This window comes from Mesocricetus auratus, unplaced genomic scaffold, assembly GCF_017639785.1.
Source record: "Mesocricetus auratus isolate SY011 unplaced genomic scaffold, BCM_Maur_2.0 Super-Scaffold_100014, whole genome shotgun sequence".
In the NCBI taxonomy this organism is placed as follows: domain Eukaryota; kingdom Metazoa; phylum Chordata; class Mammalia; order Rodentia; family Cricetidae; genus Mesocricetus; species Mesocricetus auratus.
In genome coordinates, this window is record NW_024429197.1 from 5,850,304 (window position 1) to 5,872,950 (window position 22,647).

General features: G+C 42.7%; 1 protein-coding gene across 6 annotated transcripts in view; it reads right to left on the reverse strand.

The window, feature by feature from the left end:
* Window positions 1–22,647, reverse strand: part of Usp48 (ubiquitin specific peptidase 48) — a 67,354-nt gene that overhangs the window by 23,414 nt on the left and 21,293 nt on the right. For 3 of the 6 annotated variants that reach the window (XM_040756326.1, XM_040756321.1, XM_040756325.1), the window contains 11 exons: window positions 19,626–19,754; window positions 18,991–19,140; window positions 15,328–15,525; window positions 12,970–13,084; window positions 10,433–10,563; window positions 8,442–8,513; window positions 4,034–4,158; window positions 3,819–3,941; window positions 3,272–3,333; window positions 1,904–2,014; window positions 195–248 (listed from right to left, as the gene is read on the reverse strand). In XM_040756326.1, coding sequence (XP_040612260.1) covers window positions 195–248; window positions 1,904–2,014; window positions 3,272–3,333; window positions 3,819–3,941; window positions 4,034–4,158; window positions 8,442–8,513; window positions 10,433–10,563; window positions 12,970–13,084; window positions 15,328–15,525; window positions 18,991–19,140; window positions 19,626–19,754 — 1,270 coding nt within the window. The remainder of the gene's footprint in view (window positions 1–194; window positions 249–1,903; window positions 2,015–3,271; window positions 3,334–3,818; window positions 3,942–4,033; window positions 4,159–8,441; window positions 8,514–10,432; window positions 10,564–12,969; window positions 13,085–15,327; window positions 15,526–18,990; window positions 19,141–19,625; window positions 19,755–22,647) is intronic. The other 3 variants (XM_040756322.1, XM_040756324.1, XM_040756323.1) reach the window with 3 other exon arrangements.

Sequence of the window (22,647 nt, forward strand, 5' to 3'; positions counted from 1 at the left end):
CAGCAACATCCCCAGCTCTAAGACAATGTCTAATGGTCACATTGGCAACACAATAATGGAAAGAATGAGAAGTCTAAAAGGAAATTATATATTAACACCGAGTTCCTTTAAATGACCTAAAAAAAAACCATTCAAATATAAATAAACTATAGTCAAGCTTCATTCCAGGGGATTTTTTAAATTCTTATATTTACTTATTATGTGCTGCAGTGGGCCAGCCTCCTTCTCTTCTCTCTAAAGGTTGACAGCTGTAGAAAAAGACAACTATTAGGTGCGTGCAAAAGCAATTGTGGTTTTTGCATTGCTGAATGGCCATTTGATACGAGGAAACATTTTTAATTAATGTAGTAATATTATACATCATTTGAATGTACATTTCTCACTTTGTATTTTGCTAGGGATTTATTGCCATCAATTTTCCTTATTTTATACTATGGAAATGTTAAGACAAAAACTAAATTCAAGCAACTTTCTTTTTATAGGTCGTAAGGCAGCAGAGACAACTCGCAACCAACACAGCATTTGTTCAAAGAACTAAGAATGTACAGTGCAGTGGAAATTCAAAAGGTTATGCAAAGGAGAGAAGAACTCCTGAAGATAAGAACAGTTGGCCACTGGTAGCTGACAATGATGACCCACTTGGGTCAACCACTGAGGTTGGTCCTTGAGCAGTCAGAAGTCGCCAATGAACTCAATGTGGACTATTATTCTACTATTGGAAGCAAACAGGAAAGGTGAAATGGCTAGGTAACTGGGTGCCTTGTAAGGTAGGGGTGGTTGGGTGTGGGTGTGTGTGGGTGTATTTGTGTGTGGAGAATGACTACTGTCCTATCTTATTTTATGCAACGAAGAATCATTTCTCAATCCAAAATGGGAACTGTGTAGGACAACTGGTTAACAATCAGTTCAATGACTGACTTGAAAAATCCAAAGCCAAACCTGCACCACAAAGGTCTGGTCACTGTTTGGTGTCTACTGTTGGTCTGATCCACTGCAACTTCAGAAAGCCCACAAAACCCTCACCCCGAGAACCACACTCAACAAATCCATATCATGCACCAGACCAAGCAACAGAAAGGGCCTAGCTCTCTGTAATGCCCAACCACACAACTTCAAGAGTTGAATCAACAGGGCTGGAAAGCTGTGTCACATCCACCAACTTCAACTGACTACGATTCCTTCAAGCATCTTGACTTCTGTCACAGAGAAAAACACATCCACTACCAAAATGCTTTCTTTGTAAGAGTAAGTTAAAACCAGAAGTACAGAGTTTTAAGCTAATGGAATAGACTTGATTTCTTTGTTTTTTGCTTTGTTTTTCGAGACAGGGTTTCTCTATATAGCTTTGTAGCCTATCCTGGCACTCGCTCTGTAGATCAGACTGGCCTCAAACACACTGAGATTCACTTGCCTCTGCCTCCCAAGTGCTGGGATTAAAGTTGTGTGCCACCACCGCCCAGCTAGATTTAATTTCTTGCTGGCAAAAATGTTGCTTGTAATGGTTCCTAAATTGATTAATAAAGATGTTTGAACATAATTTTGATTTAAAATTCACGCTTAAACTGTAATTCCTTTTGCACGAACCTAATACAATCACAGCTACCCTGACTGTGTGATTGGTAATGAAGTTGACTGACCTAGAGACACACTGCTGGACACCAACAACCAGGCAACCAGGTGACAATGGGAAAATAAGACATGAAGAACAAACTTCCCTGGGTGGCTACATATACTGCCTGAAAAAGCAGTCAATTCATCTCTTTTAAAGACAAGTGTCCAGTCATAGGTCATATTTAGAAGGAATATAGTGAAGTAATTCAGCGCATTCCCAACAGACTTTCACGCCAGACAAAAACCGCCAAACACACTTGTTTACAGACAGCCACACGAAGAAGAAACTCACAGTTTAGAGTCTTCTTTGGTGAGGGAAGGGAATGTAAACATGAGTCCTCCATGTGGACACAGAAGAGCAGCATTTCCAATTGATGACACAGGAGTAGACCGTGTAGGCTTTCTATCAAACAAGACAGGAGGCAAATGCAAACACTACTGCATGAAGACAGATCTTTATTTTCATTATTTATTTTCAGTTTTGTTGTCTTTTGAGACAGCGTTTCTCTGCGTAGCTTTGGAGCCCATTCTGGAACTCTCTCTGTAGGCCAGGATGGTCTTGAACTAACAACGACCCTCCTGCCTCTACCTCCCAAGTGCTGGGATTAAAGTATGAGCCACCATACCCCAGTGGTGTTTGTTTTTTGAGACAGGGTCTTACTATGTACTTTGTGTTAGACTGTAACTCTCTTGTAGACAAAACTAGACTGGCCTTAAAATCATAGAGATTTGCCTGCCCTATCTCCCAAGTGCTGGGACTTGTGTACCACCATACCTGGATAGATTTTAATTGGGGGGGGTTTCATGTGTCCATGGGGGGATGAGGATAATATGTATGCATGCTCATATGTGTGCAAGCACATGTGTGTAATGGTACATATCACAAGCACATGAAAACCCAAGATTGGTATCAAGAGTCTTCATCACTTTCCCCCTAGCCTCTAACTTGAAGCCAGAGATCACCTACATGGGCTATAAACTAGCAAACTGGTTCTGGGAACAACAGGCTCTGCAGACCCAAAAGCTCATGCCATGTGTGCTTCTAACACCCGAGTCATGCATCTCCATAGTCCACAGTATTTATTTATTTGTTTTTCAGACAGGGTCTCACTGTGTAGCTCTAGCTGTCTTGGAATTCACTGTGTAGACCAGACTGCCCTCAAACTCAAGAGACCTGCTTGCCTCTGCTTCCTGAGTACTGGGATTAAAAGCATGTACTGGTGGGTGGTGGCGCACGCCTGTAGTCCCAGCATTCAGGAGGCAAAGATAGGCAGATCTCTGTGAGTTCGAGACCAGCCTGGTCTACAAGAGCTAGTTCCAGGACAGCCTCCAAAGCCACAGACAAACCCTGTCTAGAAAAAAACCAAAAACCAAAAACACCATAACTAAAAGCATGTACCACCACACCTGGCCCCACAACATTCCCCCCCTCAATTTCTCTTAAATAATACTCTTAAACTAGAGATAAATGCAAATAGATATTATTAATTAAACATATGTTTTGGGTTTAATTAGGTAATTGTGCTTAATTTGGTAGAAAAGATCATCTGTGTGTGCCAAGAAAAGTAATCAAGAACGCACCATTAAGAGAATCCATGAATTTTTCAAAAATACCAGAATCAACCCACAGAAAGTAAAGGAAGAAATTTCTATTTTTTACCTAACAAATTTCCGCCATTCGTCTAAAAAGAATTGTGACACAATATAGAGAGAGTCCGTATCCTGGAAACAAAAAGCACAGAGTGTATTACTTCCATCTCTGTCCCCTCTCTTCCCTTTGAAATTTCAAGGTGATTTTCTCTTTAACATGTTGTCCTGGAACTCACTACATAGCTCAGGGTGTCCTCAAGCTCCCACACCACTGGAGTCATAAGTGTGAGCTACCACGCCCAGTGTGAACCACACTGTTTTCAACAAAGCCCTTGTTAGTACAATGGTGTTCCCCATTCAAGCTCCCATACCACTGGGCTCATACGTGTGAGCTGCCACGCCCAGTGTGAACCACACTGTTTTCAACAAAGCCCTTGCTAGTACAATGGGATTTCCCCAGTCAAGCTGTGCTGCTCGTTAAATGGAACCGGTAGGCTAGTACATCTCAAAATTGGGAAAGGATGTGAGTGGGAAGTGGGCCGGATGATGGGAAAGACATTTGGCTGAGGCCTTTAAAGTTGTGGGACCTTATTTCCTCTCTGTGGTAATCACGGTACCTCTGGCCAGTTACTGAGACACGGTCTATTTTTGTCCTGGAACAAATTCGGAAGTGAAGTCTTTTGTTCATTTGCGATCATCTTATGTAAGGCTTCATTTTCTTCCCCTTCCCGTTCCAGTATCTGAAAAAGATGGAAGCTGTAAGGGATCTTCCACTACCCATCGGTCCCCTGGGAGGGACACGCCATTCTCACAGAGGTCAGGAGCCCTGTACCTTGCACTGGGAACAGCATTCTTTGTAACTTGGGAACTCAGGGGCCTTTGGGAAATACTGCCGCAGTTTGTTCCAAGCTTCTTGAGAAACAAGCTTCCTTTCATTTTCAGATATGCTTAACCCCCCTAAATTAAAAGAGAAAAAATTTGCTTAAAGACAAGGATGAGAGAAGGTAACATCTATTTCTAAAATATTCTTAAAGTACGTATATTTATTTCTGTGTACTTGTGTGGGTACATGCGTGAGTGCGGGTCAGAGGACAACTTCTGCCTTGTGGGTATTGGGGGTCAGACTCAAAACAAAAGCATTTTCACTCAGAGCCACATCACTTGTCCCTAATCCCTATGACCCATACTGATGGAGAGCCTACAGTGCTCTCTCTTCATTTTGTTCAGTAACCTCTGGTTCATTTCCGAGTTTCAGCACTGGCTCCAGCTGCAGAGGTAGCATGAGAACACACAGGGTACCACACACGCTAAATGTTTAATTTCATTGGACTTCGGGTTTCCACCTACCTTAGGATCTGATCCTACCCCCAGATCCCTTAGGGGTTAAGAGCATTTTGTCTCCACCACAGGCAAAGCTCCTAATTCCCTTAAAAGACTATGCTTGGCTTCTAAAAGCATCTTGCAGTGAAGCAGTATATTCAAGGCTGTCTGTACTCAGATTGCTCACTTTAAATCAAAGTTAAACAATAATGCAATGTCCTGACTAATCTAAGCCTTAGCCACTCAACCTCCAAATTTGTTCCCTATTTGCAATTGGTTTTGGCTTTCTCTTTCAAACTTTATGTGTTTGGCTGCTTTGCCAGCACATATGTCTGTGCAACATATGGGTGACTGATGCCAATGAAGTCAGAAGGAGGAAAAGGATCCCCTGGAAGAGTAATCAATGCTCTTAAGCACTGAGCCGTCTCTTCAGTCTGTCTTAACTTCCTCAGAGCAAGATGTACCTATGCAATTGGGATGGCCTTTAAGCTCCTCTGCTAGGATGGCAGATGTGGGGTACTACACCCAACTGCAATTATCTTTGAAAAATACTAGTCAGGGCCACTCTGCCACGTTCCTAATGTCAGGAGGGCTATGACCAGAACCACAGTAATTTCACTGAGCCTCTTACTGTTCAATCACATGCAACCAGTTTGGGTCAGGGACTCTGCCCTGACTTCTGGTTATTTTCTTTTTTTCTTTTTTCAGATATTCCAAAGTAAAACAAGTGAATAAGGCTGACTGACATCCCTCAGAGACCCACACACAAGTTGTTTTCATGCCCACTGGTCAGGTACCTACAGATTTGTTACCAAGCAACGAAGCCACATTTGACCGGAGCCACCACAGTATCTGAGTAACTAAGATATCTTTGTCATGTCTATAAAACAAAATGTAATCTTGAGTTAATTCCACCCCTCAACTCTTCTGGGTCCTTTGGATAATCTCAAGGAAAGACTATCTTAAGTCAGGTATGGTGGTGAATGTCTTTAAGAGCCTGAGGAGATCAAAGGTAAAACGGTCAGCCTCTACTACAAAGCGGGACTGTCTAAACAGGAAGACTGAAGACAAACAGGTAAAGAAAATATCTTCCCAGCATAGACAAGAATTTTTAAAGCAAGGATGGGTTTCAATCCTGGTGCCTGTGAAGATTGAGGCAGGAGGATGGCATGTTCACGTGCAAGGCAGCTTAAGTGTTGTCTACCATACATGAGGCCCCATGTCCCATCCCCAAAACAACTGAATTTTGCTTTAATAAACTCATCACCAAAGGAACCAGGTCACAGTGTGAAAACTTACTTGGTCAATGAAACGGTCAGAGAGTAAGTTATTCACTGCGCTACACTGACATGTGAATTGAATCCCTGGAACCCAGGTAAAGGCAGGAGATCTATTTCCTCAAAGGGATTCTAGTCATCACCCATATGAGAACTCCCACACACATTACAATATTTAAGAAATCTTTTAAAGATTAAAGCCCAGGGGCTGGAGAGGTGGCTCAGTCGTTAAGCACAATTGCTGTTCTTGCAGAGGACTTGGGTGGAGTTCCCAGCATCACAAGGTGGTATCAAGGGATATAGTGCCATCTTCTGGCCTACACGAGCACCAGTATGCAAAGGGCTTATACACAGGCAGAGATAAAATACATATAAGGCCCAAACTGGCTAGCCTGAAAATTCTTTGATGTATTACGCCATGAACTTCAGACTGGCCTGAATTGAGGTCCCTAGAACTCTCCAATTCTGGGGGTGAAAATGGGATGAATGCATCCTATTTCTGTCCCCCAAAACACTGACAGCACAAAGGTTATCACTTACAAAGAATACAAGATGAGGATTGAAGAGATGGTTCAACAGTCAAGAGCACTGACTGCTCTTCCAGGAATTGACCTGGGTTCAATCCCAAGCATCCACAGAGCAGCTTACAGCTGTCTGTAATTCCAGTTCCAGGGGACCTGACACTTAAACAGATATACATGCAGGCAAAACACCAATGAACATAAAATCATTGAAAAAAAATAAAGAATACAAGCAAGATGAAACAGACACAGCATCATACAAATGATGAATTGTATGACAGGAAGAAATCGTTACTAGGTTAAACTCCTATGATCAACTTACACAAAATCAGAACCAATCAAATATGCATAGAATATTGGAAATACATAAAAATTTGTTATAAAATATGTATATGAATGTTTTGTCTGCATGTATGCCTGTGTACCACATATGTATATGGTGCCCATGGAAACCAGAAAAGGTCATTGGGTAATCTAGAAGTGGAGTTCCAGATTGTGAACAATCATGTGAGTACTGGAAATCATGTGGGTCTTCTGTAAGAGCAAGTGCTCTTAGCTATAGATGAGGCTATTACATGAGCACCCATGTATAAACAAGTGTACCCCCCCCACACACACAGGATGTATGCAACACAAGCAGATTGGGCTAAGTTCGCCAGAGTCAAGAAGCAACCATAGGGACAAGAAAGATGGATGACCAGATAAGACACCAGCCATGCAAGTCTGCCAAGCTGAGTTTGACCTTGGAAATCATGTAAGAGCTGAAGGAGAAAACCAACTGTATGAAACTGTCTTCTTTCTGTCTTACACAGAAGCAATGTCCCGTTGCATAATAACCAAGTTTACAAAGCTGAGAACAAACTTTTGAAAAGGAGTTTCCAGGAGCTGGAAAGAGCTCAGTGGTTAAAAGAACACACTGTTCTTGAAGAGGACTGGAGACAGGTTCCCAGCATGCACATCAGGTAGCTTCACCACCTGTGACTACTGCTCCACCAACTCCAAGGCCTCTGGCCTTGGTGAACACCAGCACTCAAGGACACATACTCACACAGACACATGTTAAAAAATAAAATAAAATTTAAAAATGCAACCAGATTTACTATGCTGCAGACCTGTCTCCACAGACCTGGTGGAGGGCACCCAAAGGCTAAGAAGACTGGATGCAAGTCTAGCTGATGTCGTCACACTCAAATCTCAGCACCCAGGAGCTGAGTCACCAGGATTAAGTAGGAAACTAGCCAGAGCTACCGAGTTTTCTCAAGAAATAAATGAATAAATAACTAAAGGAGAAAATCAAGAATCGAATTGAAAACTTGTGGTACTGTCTTGGTTGGCTTAGAGCTTGGTATGTGGACCAGGATGGCCTCCATCTAACAATGATCATCTGCTTTTCCTGAGCACTGAGATCAAAGGGGTACTCCACCACAACCATCAAAAGTTCCTCTGCCCCCTACAAACACACACATGTAATCCAACACTGTAACTCTCCAAGTTCAATGTAAGCTTAGACTACAAAGAATGAACATTTTTGAAAAATAAGCAGAAAACTACATACTACCATTACTCTAAGAGGTAGTTAATTCTTAGCTTTCGTACCCTATAGACAGCATCCTCCTTTAATCACAGAGAAAACCAAGTCACAAAATTGACAAGATAAGTCCTCAGGACTGAGGGTGGAGGACATAAATAGAGCAGAGAAGGTTAAGCAAATGTTCTATATTACTGCGGGCAGTCTGACAACAATGAAAACAGGTCTGCATTTTCCAGGTCAGGGAAGGAAAGAAACAGTGGGGCCAGCAGGCTTGGGAGTTCCTGCAAGTACACAAGCCAATTTACTGGGATCACACCAATGCCAAAGTACTGACAAACTGGATCAGAAGGGTAAAAGCTACCTAATAAAAAAAAAAAGCATGACATTCTGGAAACTAGCATGAGCTCTGAAATATTTGATGAAAAGATTTCCAAGGTGTGCTGACACATACCTGTACCCCAGTACTTGTGAGGTAGAGGCAGAATTCCTGGACTACATAATGAAACTCAAAAAGATATTTAGGGGAAGGGTAGGACAAACCTCAATGGGAGCTGATGCCAAATAGACATCATACATAAGCTTCCAGCTTACCATGAGGACACAGGATGTCTTCATTAAAATTTAATTCCTCCTCCTCTTCTTTTTTTTCTTCTTTTGATTCATCTAATCAAAAGAAAGACAATTACAGCTCTGGCTGTTGTTAAAAGTTCAAAGCAGCAGAACTTTAAGCAAAGAAAACTTGAAATAATTCTGAAAAAAAAAATCTAGCCAACTGAAACTTGTATAGCCGTGCAGAGTAGGACTGTATTTCCTTTCCCTTAAAAGGAAAAGGGAAAAGCCTCAATAATAGTTAGCAATTCTGAAGAGTTATGCAGCAAACCTGGTGTGGTGGCCTACACTGTCATCCCAGCACTGGGGACAATGGAGGTGGGAAGATGAGGACCTTCTTGGCCTGTGTGGGAAGTTGTCTCTTCTGCCCTACTCATAGACAAGTTTTCTCTGTGTAGCCCTGGCCGTGCTGGAACTTGCTCTGCAGACTACGCTGGCCTCAAACTCACAGCAATCTGACTGCCTTTGAGCCCAAATGCTGGGATCAAATGTGTGAGCCACCACTACCCAGCTAATAGAAGGAAGTTGTCTTCTTTTGTTTGTTTGTTTTTCGAGACAGGGTTTTCTCTGTTTTGTTTTGGAGACTGGCCTCGAACTCAGAGATCCGCCTGCCTCTGACTCCCTAGTGCTGGGATTCGGCAGGAAGTTGTCTTAAACAAGAAAAAAAAAATCACACCAGCCAGAGGCAGGTACATCTGAGTTCAAGGCCATCCTCATCTACAGAGTGAGTTCCAGGTCAGAGTTACACAGAGAAACCCTGTCTGGAAAAACAACAACAAAAAAACAGTATATCCAATAAAATAAATGTGCTGAAAATTTACATATCCTATTAGCTCTGGTCAAGTGTCATCTGCCTGTCATGTGTTATTTTCATCTCCCTCCCCTTAGGAGGTTGAACAGAAACCTTACATGAAATACATATGTGATGCTTAGGAAGTCTGTGTTACTTACTGTCAACACCTCCTTGTCCTTGCTTGTCTACAGTGTCATTGTTCTAGACACTGGAAATCAATCAAGGAAGAAAACCTAAACACGTAGATACTAGACTGGTTTTTCCTTGGCATTCAGGTTAAGTAAGGATACAGTTTAAACACACTCAGTCTACATAAAGAACATTTACTGCCAAGTGAGGAGGCACCCATCTATGGTTCCAGTACTTGGGAGATGAAGGCAGGAAGAGCACTGTAGGTAAAATGGGCTGTCAACATAAGAATACTCACTCTGTCTACGGTTTAGACCTACGTCATTCTAAATGCCCTAATTTCCTTTGGTGTCTGTTTACTGGTAGGTTTATGATAACATGACTTCCTGTCTGAAAGCAGGGCTCAAAAAGCAGTAGACAAGCAATAAGCTGTTCAAACCCTATGCTCCTGGAGGCAGTGGGCAAAGGGGTCACATGGGTCAATGGCTGCTATCCTAAAGCCAAACTGTGTTGCGCTCCAGTCTGCAGAGCTTTCCCAATACCGTCCTCTTTGAGCTGCAGCAGAACTGACATGACTTCTGCACTGCTGGAAAGGAGATGCCCCCAGGGCTCTGCTGAGTCTGTGAGTGGAATTTCAAAAGCTTGAACATCTATCATTTGCCCTTAGCTGTTTCTGAGACATAGGCATAATGTTTATTGAGGCAATTTTGCTGAAAATGAAGATTGAAGGGCGGGGCCTAATATTTCCCACAGACAGCCCGAGCAAGCTGAGGACAGTGCTGCTGCCATAGGCTCCTCACCAGGTACCCCAAATTGGTGGGGACATGGGCACAGGAACCACAGCATGGCTTTATCATAGAGACACTCCAACTCTGCAAGCACACATGAATCCCCATGTTCAAAGAAGGGCTAGGCACACAAATCTGCAGAGCAAAACCAGCAGCTGCTGAGGTGGCAGGAGGAACCCTGTGGCAGACAGCAAAGTCCCTCTCCCCACAACAAACTACAAAGGCTCTAAGTCGGAAGCAGGCACTGAAGCCCCATCTGTCACCTTTATTGAAGGGGCTCCCGTTTATCTTCCCGTTGCTTTGCTCCGCCTCACCATCTTGCTCATCTAGTTGTTCAAGAGCCAGCTGGCGCCAGCTGCGTAAGGAAGACTTTCCCACCCAAAATCCATCATTGCTGTGGAAAAGAGAGACTGTTAAATCCAGCAGGTGATTCCCAGTGTTCCTTTCTTTTCTGTCTTGCCCTTAAGCCCACAACTAAAACGATCACAAACACTCCAATCAACTACTGTGCACACAACTGCTTTTAATCCAAATTCTGATCTGAGCCATTTTCACGCCTCACTACCGAGCTGCAGGTGTCTATTGCTTTGTTTCCATTCTAAATCTTGCTCTCCTTCTCAACATCAAATTAAAATCCATCCAATCATATCCAACCTTCTTCCACTTGATCACGCCTCTCAGCACACACAACTGTATCTTCTTTTTTAATAAACTTTTAAAGATTTATTATGTATACAGTGTTCTGTCTGCATGTATCCGCATGTCAGAAGAGGGCACTAGATCTCATTACAGATGGTTATGGGCCACCATGTGGTTGCTGGGAATTGAACTCAGGATCTCTGGAAGAGCAGCCAGTGCTCTTAACCTCTGAGCCATCTATCCAGCCCACAACTGTATCTTTTAAGTTGGCACAAAAACACTTGGATATACACACCCTTATTGATGCCACAGACTATATATACTCAGGTCACAGAGTAGGCCTTGTAGAATGGGCCCAAAGGGAAACCAGGCTTAGGTCTGATGGAGGATACTAACAGGAAAAACTGGCACAGGCACAGCAAGTGCCATCACTTAATGACTCTTGGTTGAGTTAGAGGTGCGTTGTGGAGTGGGGTTTCACACACTCCAACACCCTGTGCGCTAATTGCTTAAGGACAACCCTGAGTTTCCCTTCATCCTTACTAAAGGAGACACTACCTTCCCAGGCCTGTGGGATGGTTCTCCAAACAAGCTTTCTGTACTCCAATCCTGAGGACCAGCTCACACAGTCAAGCGCAGACCTCTCTCCTTCCTCTCTAACAAATAAGAGTGAAGGCTGAGTCTTGCTCAATTTATTTTTATAGAGTAAGCACTGTAAACATTTTTTTTTAAAGATGCTAATTTTGGGGCTAGATAGATGGCTCAGTGGTTAAAAGCACTGGCTGTTCTTCCAGTGGACCCCAGTTCAATTCCCAGCATCCACACGACAGGTTATAACTGTAACTCCAAGATCTGACACCTTCGCACAGACACATGCAGGCAAAACACCAATACACAAATAAAAATAAATTATTATTTTTTAAATTTAATTTAGCTGGAGGGATGGTGGTGTATGCCTTTAATCCTAGCACTTTGGAGGCAGAGACAGGCAAATCTGGTCTACAGAGACCTAGGACAACCAGTCCTACACAGAGAAACCCTGTCTCAAATAAAATTCTAGTTTAAGAGCTGGAATGATGGCTCAATGATTAAGAGCAATGGCTGTATTTTCAGAGGACCTGTGCTCGATTTCTATACCCATATAGTAGCTCACAACTGTCTGTCCTCTAGACCCCAGGGATTCAATGCCCTCTTGTAGCCTCATGGGGTAACAGGCATACACAGATTTAAAAGCAGACACAACACCTACACACATAAATTAAAAAGTTTAAATTAAACTAAAAAATGTGTATGTGGTATTTTGGAATGTATAGGGATACACTGTAGGTGTTTGGAGGTACAAAGTCAAGGCTCTTCCTCTTTATTTACTAAGGAAGGGTCTCTTTATCTGGAGACCATTGGTTCCAGCTTGTCCCAGGAACCCCCATCTCTGCCTCTTGGGATTACCATAACTCTGTATGTGGGGTATTAAGGATCTGAACGAATCTCCACAAGACCACTGCCCCAGCCACATTAAAAAAAAAAAAAAAACACTATTTCCTTTATCAAAAGACTCCTGGGCTCAGCAGCAGAGGCACTTGCTGCCAAGCATGGCAGGGACCTGAGTTCAATCCCTCAGACCTACATGGTAGAAGGAGAGAACCACAAAAGTTGTCCTCTTTCATGTCTACAGATGTTTCAGGACACATGCACATGTCCACAAACATAAATAGACACGTACACACATATGAATATTTAAAAAAAAAATAAGACTTGGGGCTGGAGAGATGACTCGGTGGTTAAGAGCACTGACTGCTCTTCCAGAGGACCTGGGTTAATAATACCCAGTACCCACATGGCAGCTCACAACTGTCTGTAACTTTTGGTTCCAACACCCTCACAAACATACATATAGCAAAACATCAGTAGGAGAAAATTAATTTTTTAAAAAAAGTTATTTTTAAAAAGGAAAATAAAGGATACCCACTCACTCACATAGCCTCAGGCTGTCTTCCTGCCTCACTCAGCCTAGGAACACAGATGTGAATGAACCATTACTTGAGAAGTGCTCTGCTATCCACCTTCTCAGAGCCCAACTCTTTCCTAAGAATGAGTAAGCAGCTGCCTGATTACCGCCTGGCAACGTTGTAAGCTCACATAAATAGCATTCTGTGTAACGTACCCCTTCATTGCTGCTTTCAGCAAATTGTTGACGGTTTTGTAATCTTCATTCAATTGGCTCTTCAGCCGCAGAACACGGCAGCGTTCTACAACACAGTCCTTACAAAGGGCTTTCACTGAAGGCAAGAAAGACATCAAAAATAAACTTCATTCTCACAGACTTCCTATGAAACTGTTTCCAGTACTGAACAAAATAAACAAGAATTTTAAATCTAAACCACAATTTTTATCCCTGAGACACAGTTTCCCTGTATAACAGCCCCGGCTGGCCCGAAACTCATTTTGTAGACAAGCTAGCCTGCCTCTGCCTCTTGGGTGCTGGGATTAAAGGCAAAATCACATTTTATTTTTTGAGACAGGGTTTCTCTGTGTAACAGTCCTGGGACTCTCTGTAGACTAGGATGGCCTCAAATTCAGAGATCTGCCTATCTCTGCCTGAGATTAAAGGTGTGCGCCACCACCACCTGGCTAATTTTTACAGGACAGCCTTTATATATCCTGATTTTGTTGATCTAGATACCCATACATTGAGTTTTCTACATAATGAAGACAGAGTGTTTACCAACTATAGTCAACACTAGCATACAGCAAAATTTATCTCAAGGCTGGGATACTTGTAAAGTTATCAAATAAATCTCACTAGGGGATGGAGGGTCAACATATCTGACAACTGTACATATAATGGTCTTCATGTGGACATGACCTTACAAACACAGAATGTTGAAGAGATGAGAATAGAGGACATGACACAGGAACATAGCTGCTCTAGAAATCACATGCAATGCTATTCTTTCCTGTTTAAATTTCCTTTATTATTACTGTGGGTATATAATGTATGTTCATATGCATGTGCCACATAACCATCTGAGGACCACATGGAACCAGTTTTCTTCCATCACAGGGGTCCCAGGAATCACTCAGGTAAATAGGCTTGTGGCAAGAGCTTTCACCTGCTGACCCATGGCACTGTCCCTGAAATGTAATACTCTGAAAGAGCTTGCAGGAGCTGGAGAGATGGCTCAGTAGTTAAGAGCTCTTGTTCCTGCAGGGGACCCGGGTTCAAGTTCCAACACCCACACGGTGGCTCACATCCAGTCCCAGAGAATTTGATGCCTTCTTCTGCTCTCCTTTACACCAGGGAACACACATGGTATACAGACATACATGAAGCCAAAACACTCATAAAAAGGAGATTTAGCCAGGAAGATTTAGCGATCAGCAGGCAGATGCAAGTCAATCTCGGAGTCCAAGGTCAGCCTAATCTACAAAATGGTTTCCAGGACAGCCAGGGATACAGACAAACCCTGTCTGAAACCCACCCACCCCCTCCAAATCCATACCAAGAAAAGATTTTCAAAAAATAGAGCTCCTCATTGCATAGTTTTTAAAATCTGAATGATGAATATTTTAGAATGCAAATATCCTGTGTACACAGAAAGGTCTAGAGCATGTAATAAAATGCTGTGTATCACCAAAAATATTACTTACTTTCAGGAAAGGGGAACTTGGAGGTCATGAAATTCTCTTAGCCTTGTTGGATATTAGAAAGAGACCCATGTTGCCAGTTAAAAAGAAACCCAACCCGGTTGTGGTTGCTGAAGGAGGCAGTGCTGGTTCATGCCTGTAATCCCAGCACTAGGGAGGCAGAGGCTCTGGCTCTGAGTTCAAGGCCAGACTGGTCTACTGATCAAAAAAACAAAACCATGGGCCATGTAGTACAGACATACAAGCTAACAAAACACCCACACAAAGACACACTAAATAAACAAATTTAAAAACAGAAGTAAAAAATTACTTAAGAAGTAGCCAGAGGCCGGGCGTTGGTGGCACACGCCTTTAATCCCAGCACTCAGGAGGCAGAGGCAGGCGGATCTCTGTGAGTTAGAGACCAGCCTGGTCTCTACAAGAGCTAGTTCCAGGACAGCCTCCAAAGCCACAGAGAAACCCTGTCTCGAAAAACCAAAAAAAAAAAAAAAAAAAAAAGCCAGAACTATGAACAGATTGGCTATTTGTGGCTATATAGCAGTGGTGCATTCAATGGAGAGCAAAACAGATTTATAAACTAATAAACAATCTCCCAATCTTACACAAAGACTGGAATGAACCAAACAAAGGTTCAAGCTTTTAAGATGATTGCATGAGATGGTAAACTACTGCAGATGATTCTCTTTCAAGGGAACCCGTTTTGTTTGCACTCCTTCGGTCACCTAGCTTTACTTCTGCTCCCTTTTGCAAGAAGTAGGAATACTCGGTCTAATAGTTTACTTCATGTTGTCATAAAGTCTTGATCTCAAAGATCAGAGTATGAACTCCGGGCCTTACTGTTTCTTGTGTAAGCAGAGATGATACACTGACTCACCAGTTAATCTTGGACCTCCTCCATATCGGCTGTAGAAAATGTCAGCTGCGTATTCCGATATTCTCTTCATAATTGATATTTTATCTGGATGGAGCTTGTCATGGGAACATAGGCAAGCATGATTATCAATAGGTTTTGTGGGTGTTGATTCATCCAACCACTTTTGCAGCCATTCAAGAGAGACAAACTCATAGGGCTCTGAGAAAAAAGGAATGGGAAGAAACTATGTATTTTTACAGTTTTTGGACTAAGTGATACAAGTCATTGTCCTCAAGACAGTGCAAATTGTATCCAAAGACAGCAGGATCAGAAGAATCACTGGGAAGTGTCTAATGTGCGACTACGAATCACAGTTAGCTAGCACTCATGTAAGCTCACGCTGTGCATGGAAACACATGTGCACAGAGCCCTATGGGATCGGCGGGTATTATTAGCCACATTCTACAAGAGGCATCCACAGAGAGAAGTGCCTTGCTTTGAGAGCAAAGCAGAGCTTCCTGAGGACACCTGTGTCCTGGATGGAAAATCATCACCTCATCCCTTACTCTGCACAAGGATGTGATATATATCTGAAGATTAAAATGAGAAGCTAAGATCAAGCTCTGAGTTACAAATTAACCTTGTCAGCTACAACCACACTTCACAAGCTCATGTAAACACTCAATCTTCCTGACTCCAAGGTGAGGCTGGTGTTAAGAGAGTTTATGATTCCCCAACATCTGTGTTATCATCTATTCATTTCATTGTTATTTATGTCAATAAAATGATGTATTTTAAGTCAGTTCTAGAAGAAGTACACTAGAACAGAATTACTTATTTTCAATTTCAAAAATTAAGAACACCAGACATTTAAAATGAATTTTGATTTGGGGAAAGGAAGTCACAGCTTTCTCCAAAGGGCAAAATAAACATAAAGGGACAGCTTTGATTACTTACAAAGATCTCCAGTGAGTCCCAGCATAAAACATAGGAGAAAACACACAGAGGTTGAATTCATGTATTTGTAGCGTGTGCTACTTCTGGCGAGATCTGAGGGGCAGACACTTTAACGCAAAGCTCATTTTGAACAGTTTCACACTCCTCAGAGCCACATTTCAATGTTTTTTGACAAAAAACAAAATTTGGAAGTGTCAGGTCCACCTCTATGCTGAAACTGGACAGCAAAGGGCAGGACTAAGCAGCTGCAGGGGGATATGGCAACTGCCAGTTGAGACCAAAGTCAAATCCAGGTTCTGCCTTGAGAGACTCAACGCGAGCAAGTCACTTAAACTCTCTATGCTTCAGATCTTTAATTTGCAAAATGAAGGTAATAATACCTGCCTTCTACCTACCTCACAGAGATGTTGCTGAGTGTAAAAGATAAGATATATGAAGCATTTTGAGCTTTTTGGAAGAAAAGAGATATAGAAAAGTTAATTATACATCCAAACAATATAAGAGGAGACCGTAAGATACGGAACAGGTAAAAAGGTCGTGGCATCCTATAAGATGTGAGCATATCAAGGGCTGGGATGAGTTCAATGGTAGACTATTTGCCTAGTATGAGTGAAGCCCTGGGCTGAATCCCCAGCACCATCAGTAAATAAATGAAAAGGAATACGTGCTTTTAGTGAGGCATACTGCTCAGAGGTAGAAAGACTGCCTTAAATGTGCATTGTCCTTTTTTAATCCCCAGAGCTAGTATTATTCCATACCCCAAAATCTTACCATAGCCAATTATATTCAAAACACCTCCCTCATTCGGTGCTGTTTATCAGATTTAGACTGGGTATAAGAATGGGTGTGGAGATAGAGGAATGGCTCCCAGGTCAAGAGCACTGGCTGCTCTTCCAGAGGTCCTGAGTTTAAGTCCCAGCCACCAGATGGTGGCTCACAACCATCTACATGCCAAAACACTGCATTCAGAATAAATAATCTTAAAAAAAGGGGGGGTTTATAGGGGTGACCAATGTCTGAGGGAAATAAAAAGACTCCAAGTATCAGCTACTTCCACATACAAAGTCACAGAGTAAACTTTTGACTAAGTGTAAGTTTTTCAAAGAACACTGGAATTGACACTTGTTCCCATTTAAGGAATAATTCTCAGGTGCTCTGTTTCTCCACATCCAGTGAGAGAGGAACAGAGGGCAACACCTGTTGCTGAACATTAAACCAAAAGAATCTGGCTTTTGATGCTGGGACTGGTGGCTCCCATCTGTATGTAATTCCAGTACTCAAGGTACTGAAGCAGGAGAATCACCCACATTTGAGGCCTATGGGCTACATGGTGAGCTCCAAAACAGCCTGAGCTAGGGTGAGACCTAGTCCCAAAAGAAAAAAGGAGGAAGTCCAATAATTATAAAGATATACAATGAGTATGTACTGGAAGTCAAAGGCAGGTGGGTCAAAGTTAACCTGTCCAATCCTCTACTAGAATTCCACCGAAAACTTCCAAATGAAGTTTGCTGTTTACATTTTTAAATGATTATGAATTAGTGTAAGATCCCAAGTTTAGGGGGGAAAAAACCCCACTTTTGACTTCACAGTTAGCAGAGACTGGCCACATTTCTGACATACCACCCTACTCATCATCAAAACAAACACTTCCAGCTTTCTCTTTGGTGTGCTGGGGTCCTGGGAAAGGAAGCCTTAGCTGTGGTGACAGCTCTTCCAATGTCAATGACTAGACAGTGTCGAGGCTCCTGTAATCCCAGCACAAAGGAGGCTGAGGAAGGAGGACTGTCGTGAATTTGAGATCACCCAGGGATACTGAGTAAGGCCATCTAGAAAAAAGCCAAGTAATGAGTGAGTTTATAGTGAGGTTCCAAATGAACAAAAAGAAAAAAAGAAACCATTGGATTTTGAGTAGAACAAAGTTAAGAGTTCCGAATAATAATAGAATGAAAAATATAACCAGAATTCGAGCATCTAAAGTTTAAATAACATCAGCCAAAGGGATGTAGTTTTTTGTGAGACTTGGATTTATAGGGCCAGGTGGCCTTTCAAAAGAATGCTCACAAGACAATATAAAACAATAATCATTTAGTTGGTCAAGGTATGTAAGACATCATGGCACCACAGAGTGGGTGGTTCATGATCCAGGGCCTCTCCAGAGCCAAGCATGTGCCTGGAACTTGCTACACAGACCAGGCTGGCCTTTATCTCACAGGGATCCAATAAGGATCCAACAATCTCTGCCTCCCCGGGTGCTGGGATTAAAGGCATACACCACCACACTTAGCAATACAAAAATATCCTTCAAGAAATTTTATCACAATATGCCTTTGCACACAGAGGGGGCTGGCCAGCAAGCATGCAAAGGTCAGAGAGGAGCCAGAAGTCGGTTCTCTCCCAGCATGTGTGTCCTGGGAGTCCAACTCTGGTCATCAGGCTTGGCAGCCAGCAATTGTTCCCCTGAGCTGTCTTACCAGCCCACAATAAAAAAGTCTCTAAAGGTCATGAACATAGAGTGCTGACCTAGGATTTATCGTTCAGTCAACAGAAGAGAGTGACAAGGAATAACATGAGCTGCTCTATGTCTTGTTACTGCCAGCTTACATAGTGATTTTAGAATGTTTAAGCTGGCCTCTAGGAGGAGAAAAAGGGTTTTTCATAAACACAAAGCACAAAGCAGAACCCCCAGGCATTAAATGCAATAGTGTTGTCCTGGAATATCTCACAGACCAGCTCCAGCAGGCAACCTTTGGTACAGCTCCTTCACCTCCTCGTGCTTCGCTCTGCCTTTGTCCACGCTCTGCCTGCGCATCTCGGCCATCTCCACACACCACTCCTCAAACTTGGAGTTATCCCGATCTACCAGCTCTTGAAGAAAGGCTGCCCAAAAGAGAAACACAAAAACCAACCTTTATCCTCTTTTCCAGAGACCACACTGATATGCACATTATCATCTAGAGATGAAGACATAGGTGAAACTGAAGGTGTAATGAAGACAGGTGATCCCCACCCAGACTGCCCAGAAGCATCAAATGGCTCTAATGCAACAGTCTGTGGCACACGCCAGGTAGACCGGTTTCTTCTGCTCTACAAGTTTAACAGAATAAAACCAATCTAGGTTACCTTTTAACATTATTGAAAATTGCTTTTGCCTATTTGGGGGGTGGGGTAATAGAAGAGTCCTAAGGTCCAGTCATCCAAAAGCTCAATAACTGTTAATTTGTGACCTGCGCTTACTTTCATTAGCATTTACCACACTGAACAGACTTGTCACGCTATGAGCAATCTGGTGGTGCTCATTAATTAACCTAGGAGTATATAGAATTCTATAGCATTTCCAGAAGCAATTCAGAAAAGGTGATTACCTGGGACTTGAACCATTGTGTGGTTCTTTTCCTGGGTTTGCAGTCTATAAACCAACATGTACGCATTTCGAGAACAGTGAGTTCCTTTCCCACACTTGGGTTTACGGGTCTGGGATTTAGAAGGCTCTGCTGGGATAAAGAAATTAAAAGATAATTTAACTAGATGGTCCACAATTTAGGGTTTGGGGAGTACACAAAAAATTACTTATATGACTCATTGAATAAAGAGCTCACTCTACAAACATCCCCCAAACCCACATTTAAAAAGCTGGGCACCATGGTACATAGTTGCAGTCTCAGTACTCAGGCAGTAGAGATAGGCAGATCCCTAGGTTTCATAGGCCCTTAAACAACAAACTCCTGTCTCAGAAAAACAAAATGGAGCTGGGCGGTGGTGGCGAAAGCCTTTAATCCGAACACTCGGGAGGCAGAGGCAGGTGGATCTCTGTGAGTTCAAGACCAGCCTGGTCTACCGAGCGAGTTCCAGACTGCCTCCTAAACACAGAGAAATCCTGTCTCGAAAAACAAAAAACAAAACAAAACAAAATGGATGGTACCCGAGGGACCCAAGACACCTGAGAACAAATGTATGTGCACACACGATTCCCAAGAGTGGAGATCTGGCCCAGCAGTTAAGGCACTGGCTGCTCTTACAGAGGACTAGAGCTAACAGTTCCCAGCACCAGTGGTGGCTGGCAACCAAATGTAACTCTGCTTCCAGTCTGCCACTCTTCTTGCCTCTAAGGATCGATCAGACAACCTCTTCCGGACTCCTTGGGCACTGGAAGCCTGTGGTGCACTTATAGATAGGTTAAAAAAAAAACTCACACATTAAAAATAAAAACCCTTAAAAAAATATGCCTAGGGGCTAGAGCAATAGCTCAGCAGCAGTAAGAGCACTAGCTATTCTTCCAGGACAAGGGTTTAATCCCCTGCACTCACATGGTGGCTCACAACCACCTATAACTCCAGTCACAGGGGATCTGATGCCCTGTTATGACTCAGGGGCATCACTATAGGCTCATAGTACACAAGCATACATGCAGACAAAATATCCATACATACAAAATAATTATATATATATATATATATATATATATATATCTGCAGTATACACTGAAGATCTAAAACATTGAAATGCCACACAAAGGTGATGGTTCCTTAGACAGAATTCTTTTGTACTAGTTTATTCTGTGCATGAACACAAGCAGTACTGACAGGACACTTTTGGGAGTTCTACCACATGGGCTCCAGGGATCGAATGAGGCAATGAGGCTTGCCTGCAGGCACACTGACTCACTGGCTCAGATTTGAAGATATGTAAAACAGAGAAATGTCCATTCTTGTTTGTCACAACCCCCTTTATGTTCTGAGGCTGAGTCTCACACCATTGCCTAGGTGGGTCTCAAACTAGTGGACCTTCTGCCTCATTGTTAGAATGCTGGAATAACAGGCATGTGTCTCCATGTATGATTTCAACACTCCAATTTTTTTAAAGATGAAACTATGTCCCCAAGGACAAACCTAGAGGAGCAGGCTCCTATTCACTAAGGATGGGATACATAACCACACTCAGGGGCTGTTCCAACCAAATACAAAGTTGGAAGTCAACTTGCTCTACACAGTTCAGTTTCGGTTCAGCCAGGGCAAAAACAAACAGCACCACTACTCATGTGACTTGAGTGTCGTCACTCCATTTCTGAGACAGATTCTCACTCTGTATAGTGTCAGCAGGCCTAGAATTAGCTAGGTAGGCCAGGCTGGCCAGAGTGCTAGGGTTAAAGGTGTGTGTGTAACCTTGACTGACCCTAAATGTTAGCCTTAAATTATAAAAATTAACCCAAAGTTGGGAGGTTAGATAGAACCTATTTTCATCATAGCAATCAGTGAGGCTTTGACGTGGAAGATGATAGTCTGGGGCTTTCTTTTACCAGTGAGAGATTCAAGATAATCTAAACTACATGAGGCCCTATCTTGATACACCACACCCGCATGGTAAATCTGATAAAAGAAAAATCCAAGTCTATGCATAGTTATAATATCAGAACTTGGAAGGCTAAGATAAGGGTTGTAACATGTTTGAGGTTAGCATGGGTCACATAATAAAATATCTTGCCTGGCAGTAGCTGCACACACCTTTAATCCCAGCACTGGGAGACAAAGGAAGGTGGAACTCTGTGAGTTCAAGGCCAGACTGGTCTAGAGTGAGTTCTAAGACAGCCAGGGCTACACAGAGAACCCCTGTCTGGATAAACCAGACCAAACTAACCAAAAACACTAAATGCAGAAGTTATTTAAATATCAGAACAGAATACTGATAAGCAAAGAGATTCTCTTCAGCTCTTTTGAGGACTGCCCACATGTGTAGAATCGACAGGGGACTCCGGTGGGGACAACAGACCTTGGGCAGAGACCCACTTCCCCATCAGCCTGGGAGTAGGCAGCTGTAAGACAATGTTTACTAAAAACATGTTTACTAAAAACAATACAATGCCTGGGGCAATAAGTTCCTAAAAAGGGCTGGCTCACAGGCCCTACCTTGACCTCGACCTTTTCCAAAGACTAACCGCCTATTCTGACACACCCAAGTCAGTTTCTGGTGTCAGAGCAGAACCAGCCAGGGGAAGGAGAGAGCAGAAGCTTTTCTGGAGGGAGGCCTTTTTGGGGCCTGCTTAAAGTTTTCTTTCCGTGGTTGACTGGTCTCTGTGTCTTCAATCCCGACACCCTGGCCACATTCTCGGATACAGGCTGCACAGCGGGCTCCAACAAGATTTTTTTAAAAGACCTATTTTTAAATTAGGGGTGCGTGCGTGCGTGCGTGCATGTGTGTGTGTGTGAAGTACAGGTGCCTGAAGAGGCCCTAAGAAGGTGTCGGATTACACAGAGCTGGAGTTACGTGTCTGAGCTATCAAATGTGGCTGCGGAGAATCAAACTCTAGCCCTCTATGCAAACAACAAGTACAAGTTTGTTTGCTTTTGGTTTGTTGTTGTTGTTTTGTTGTTTTTGGAGTTTCTTTGTGTA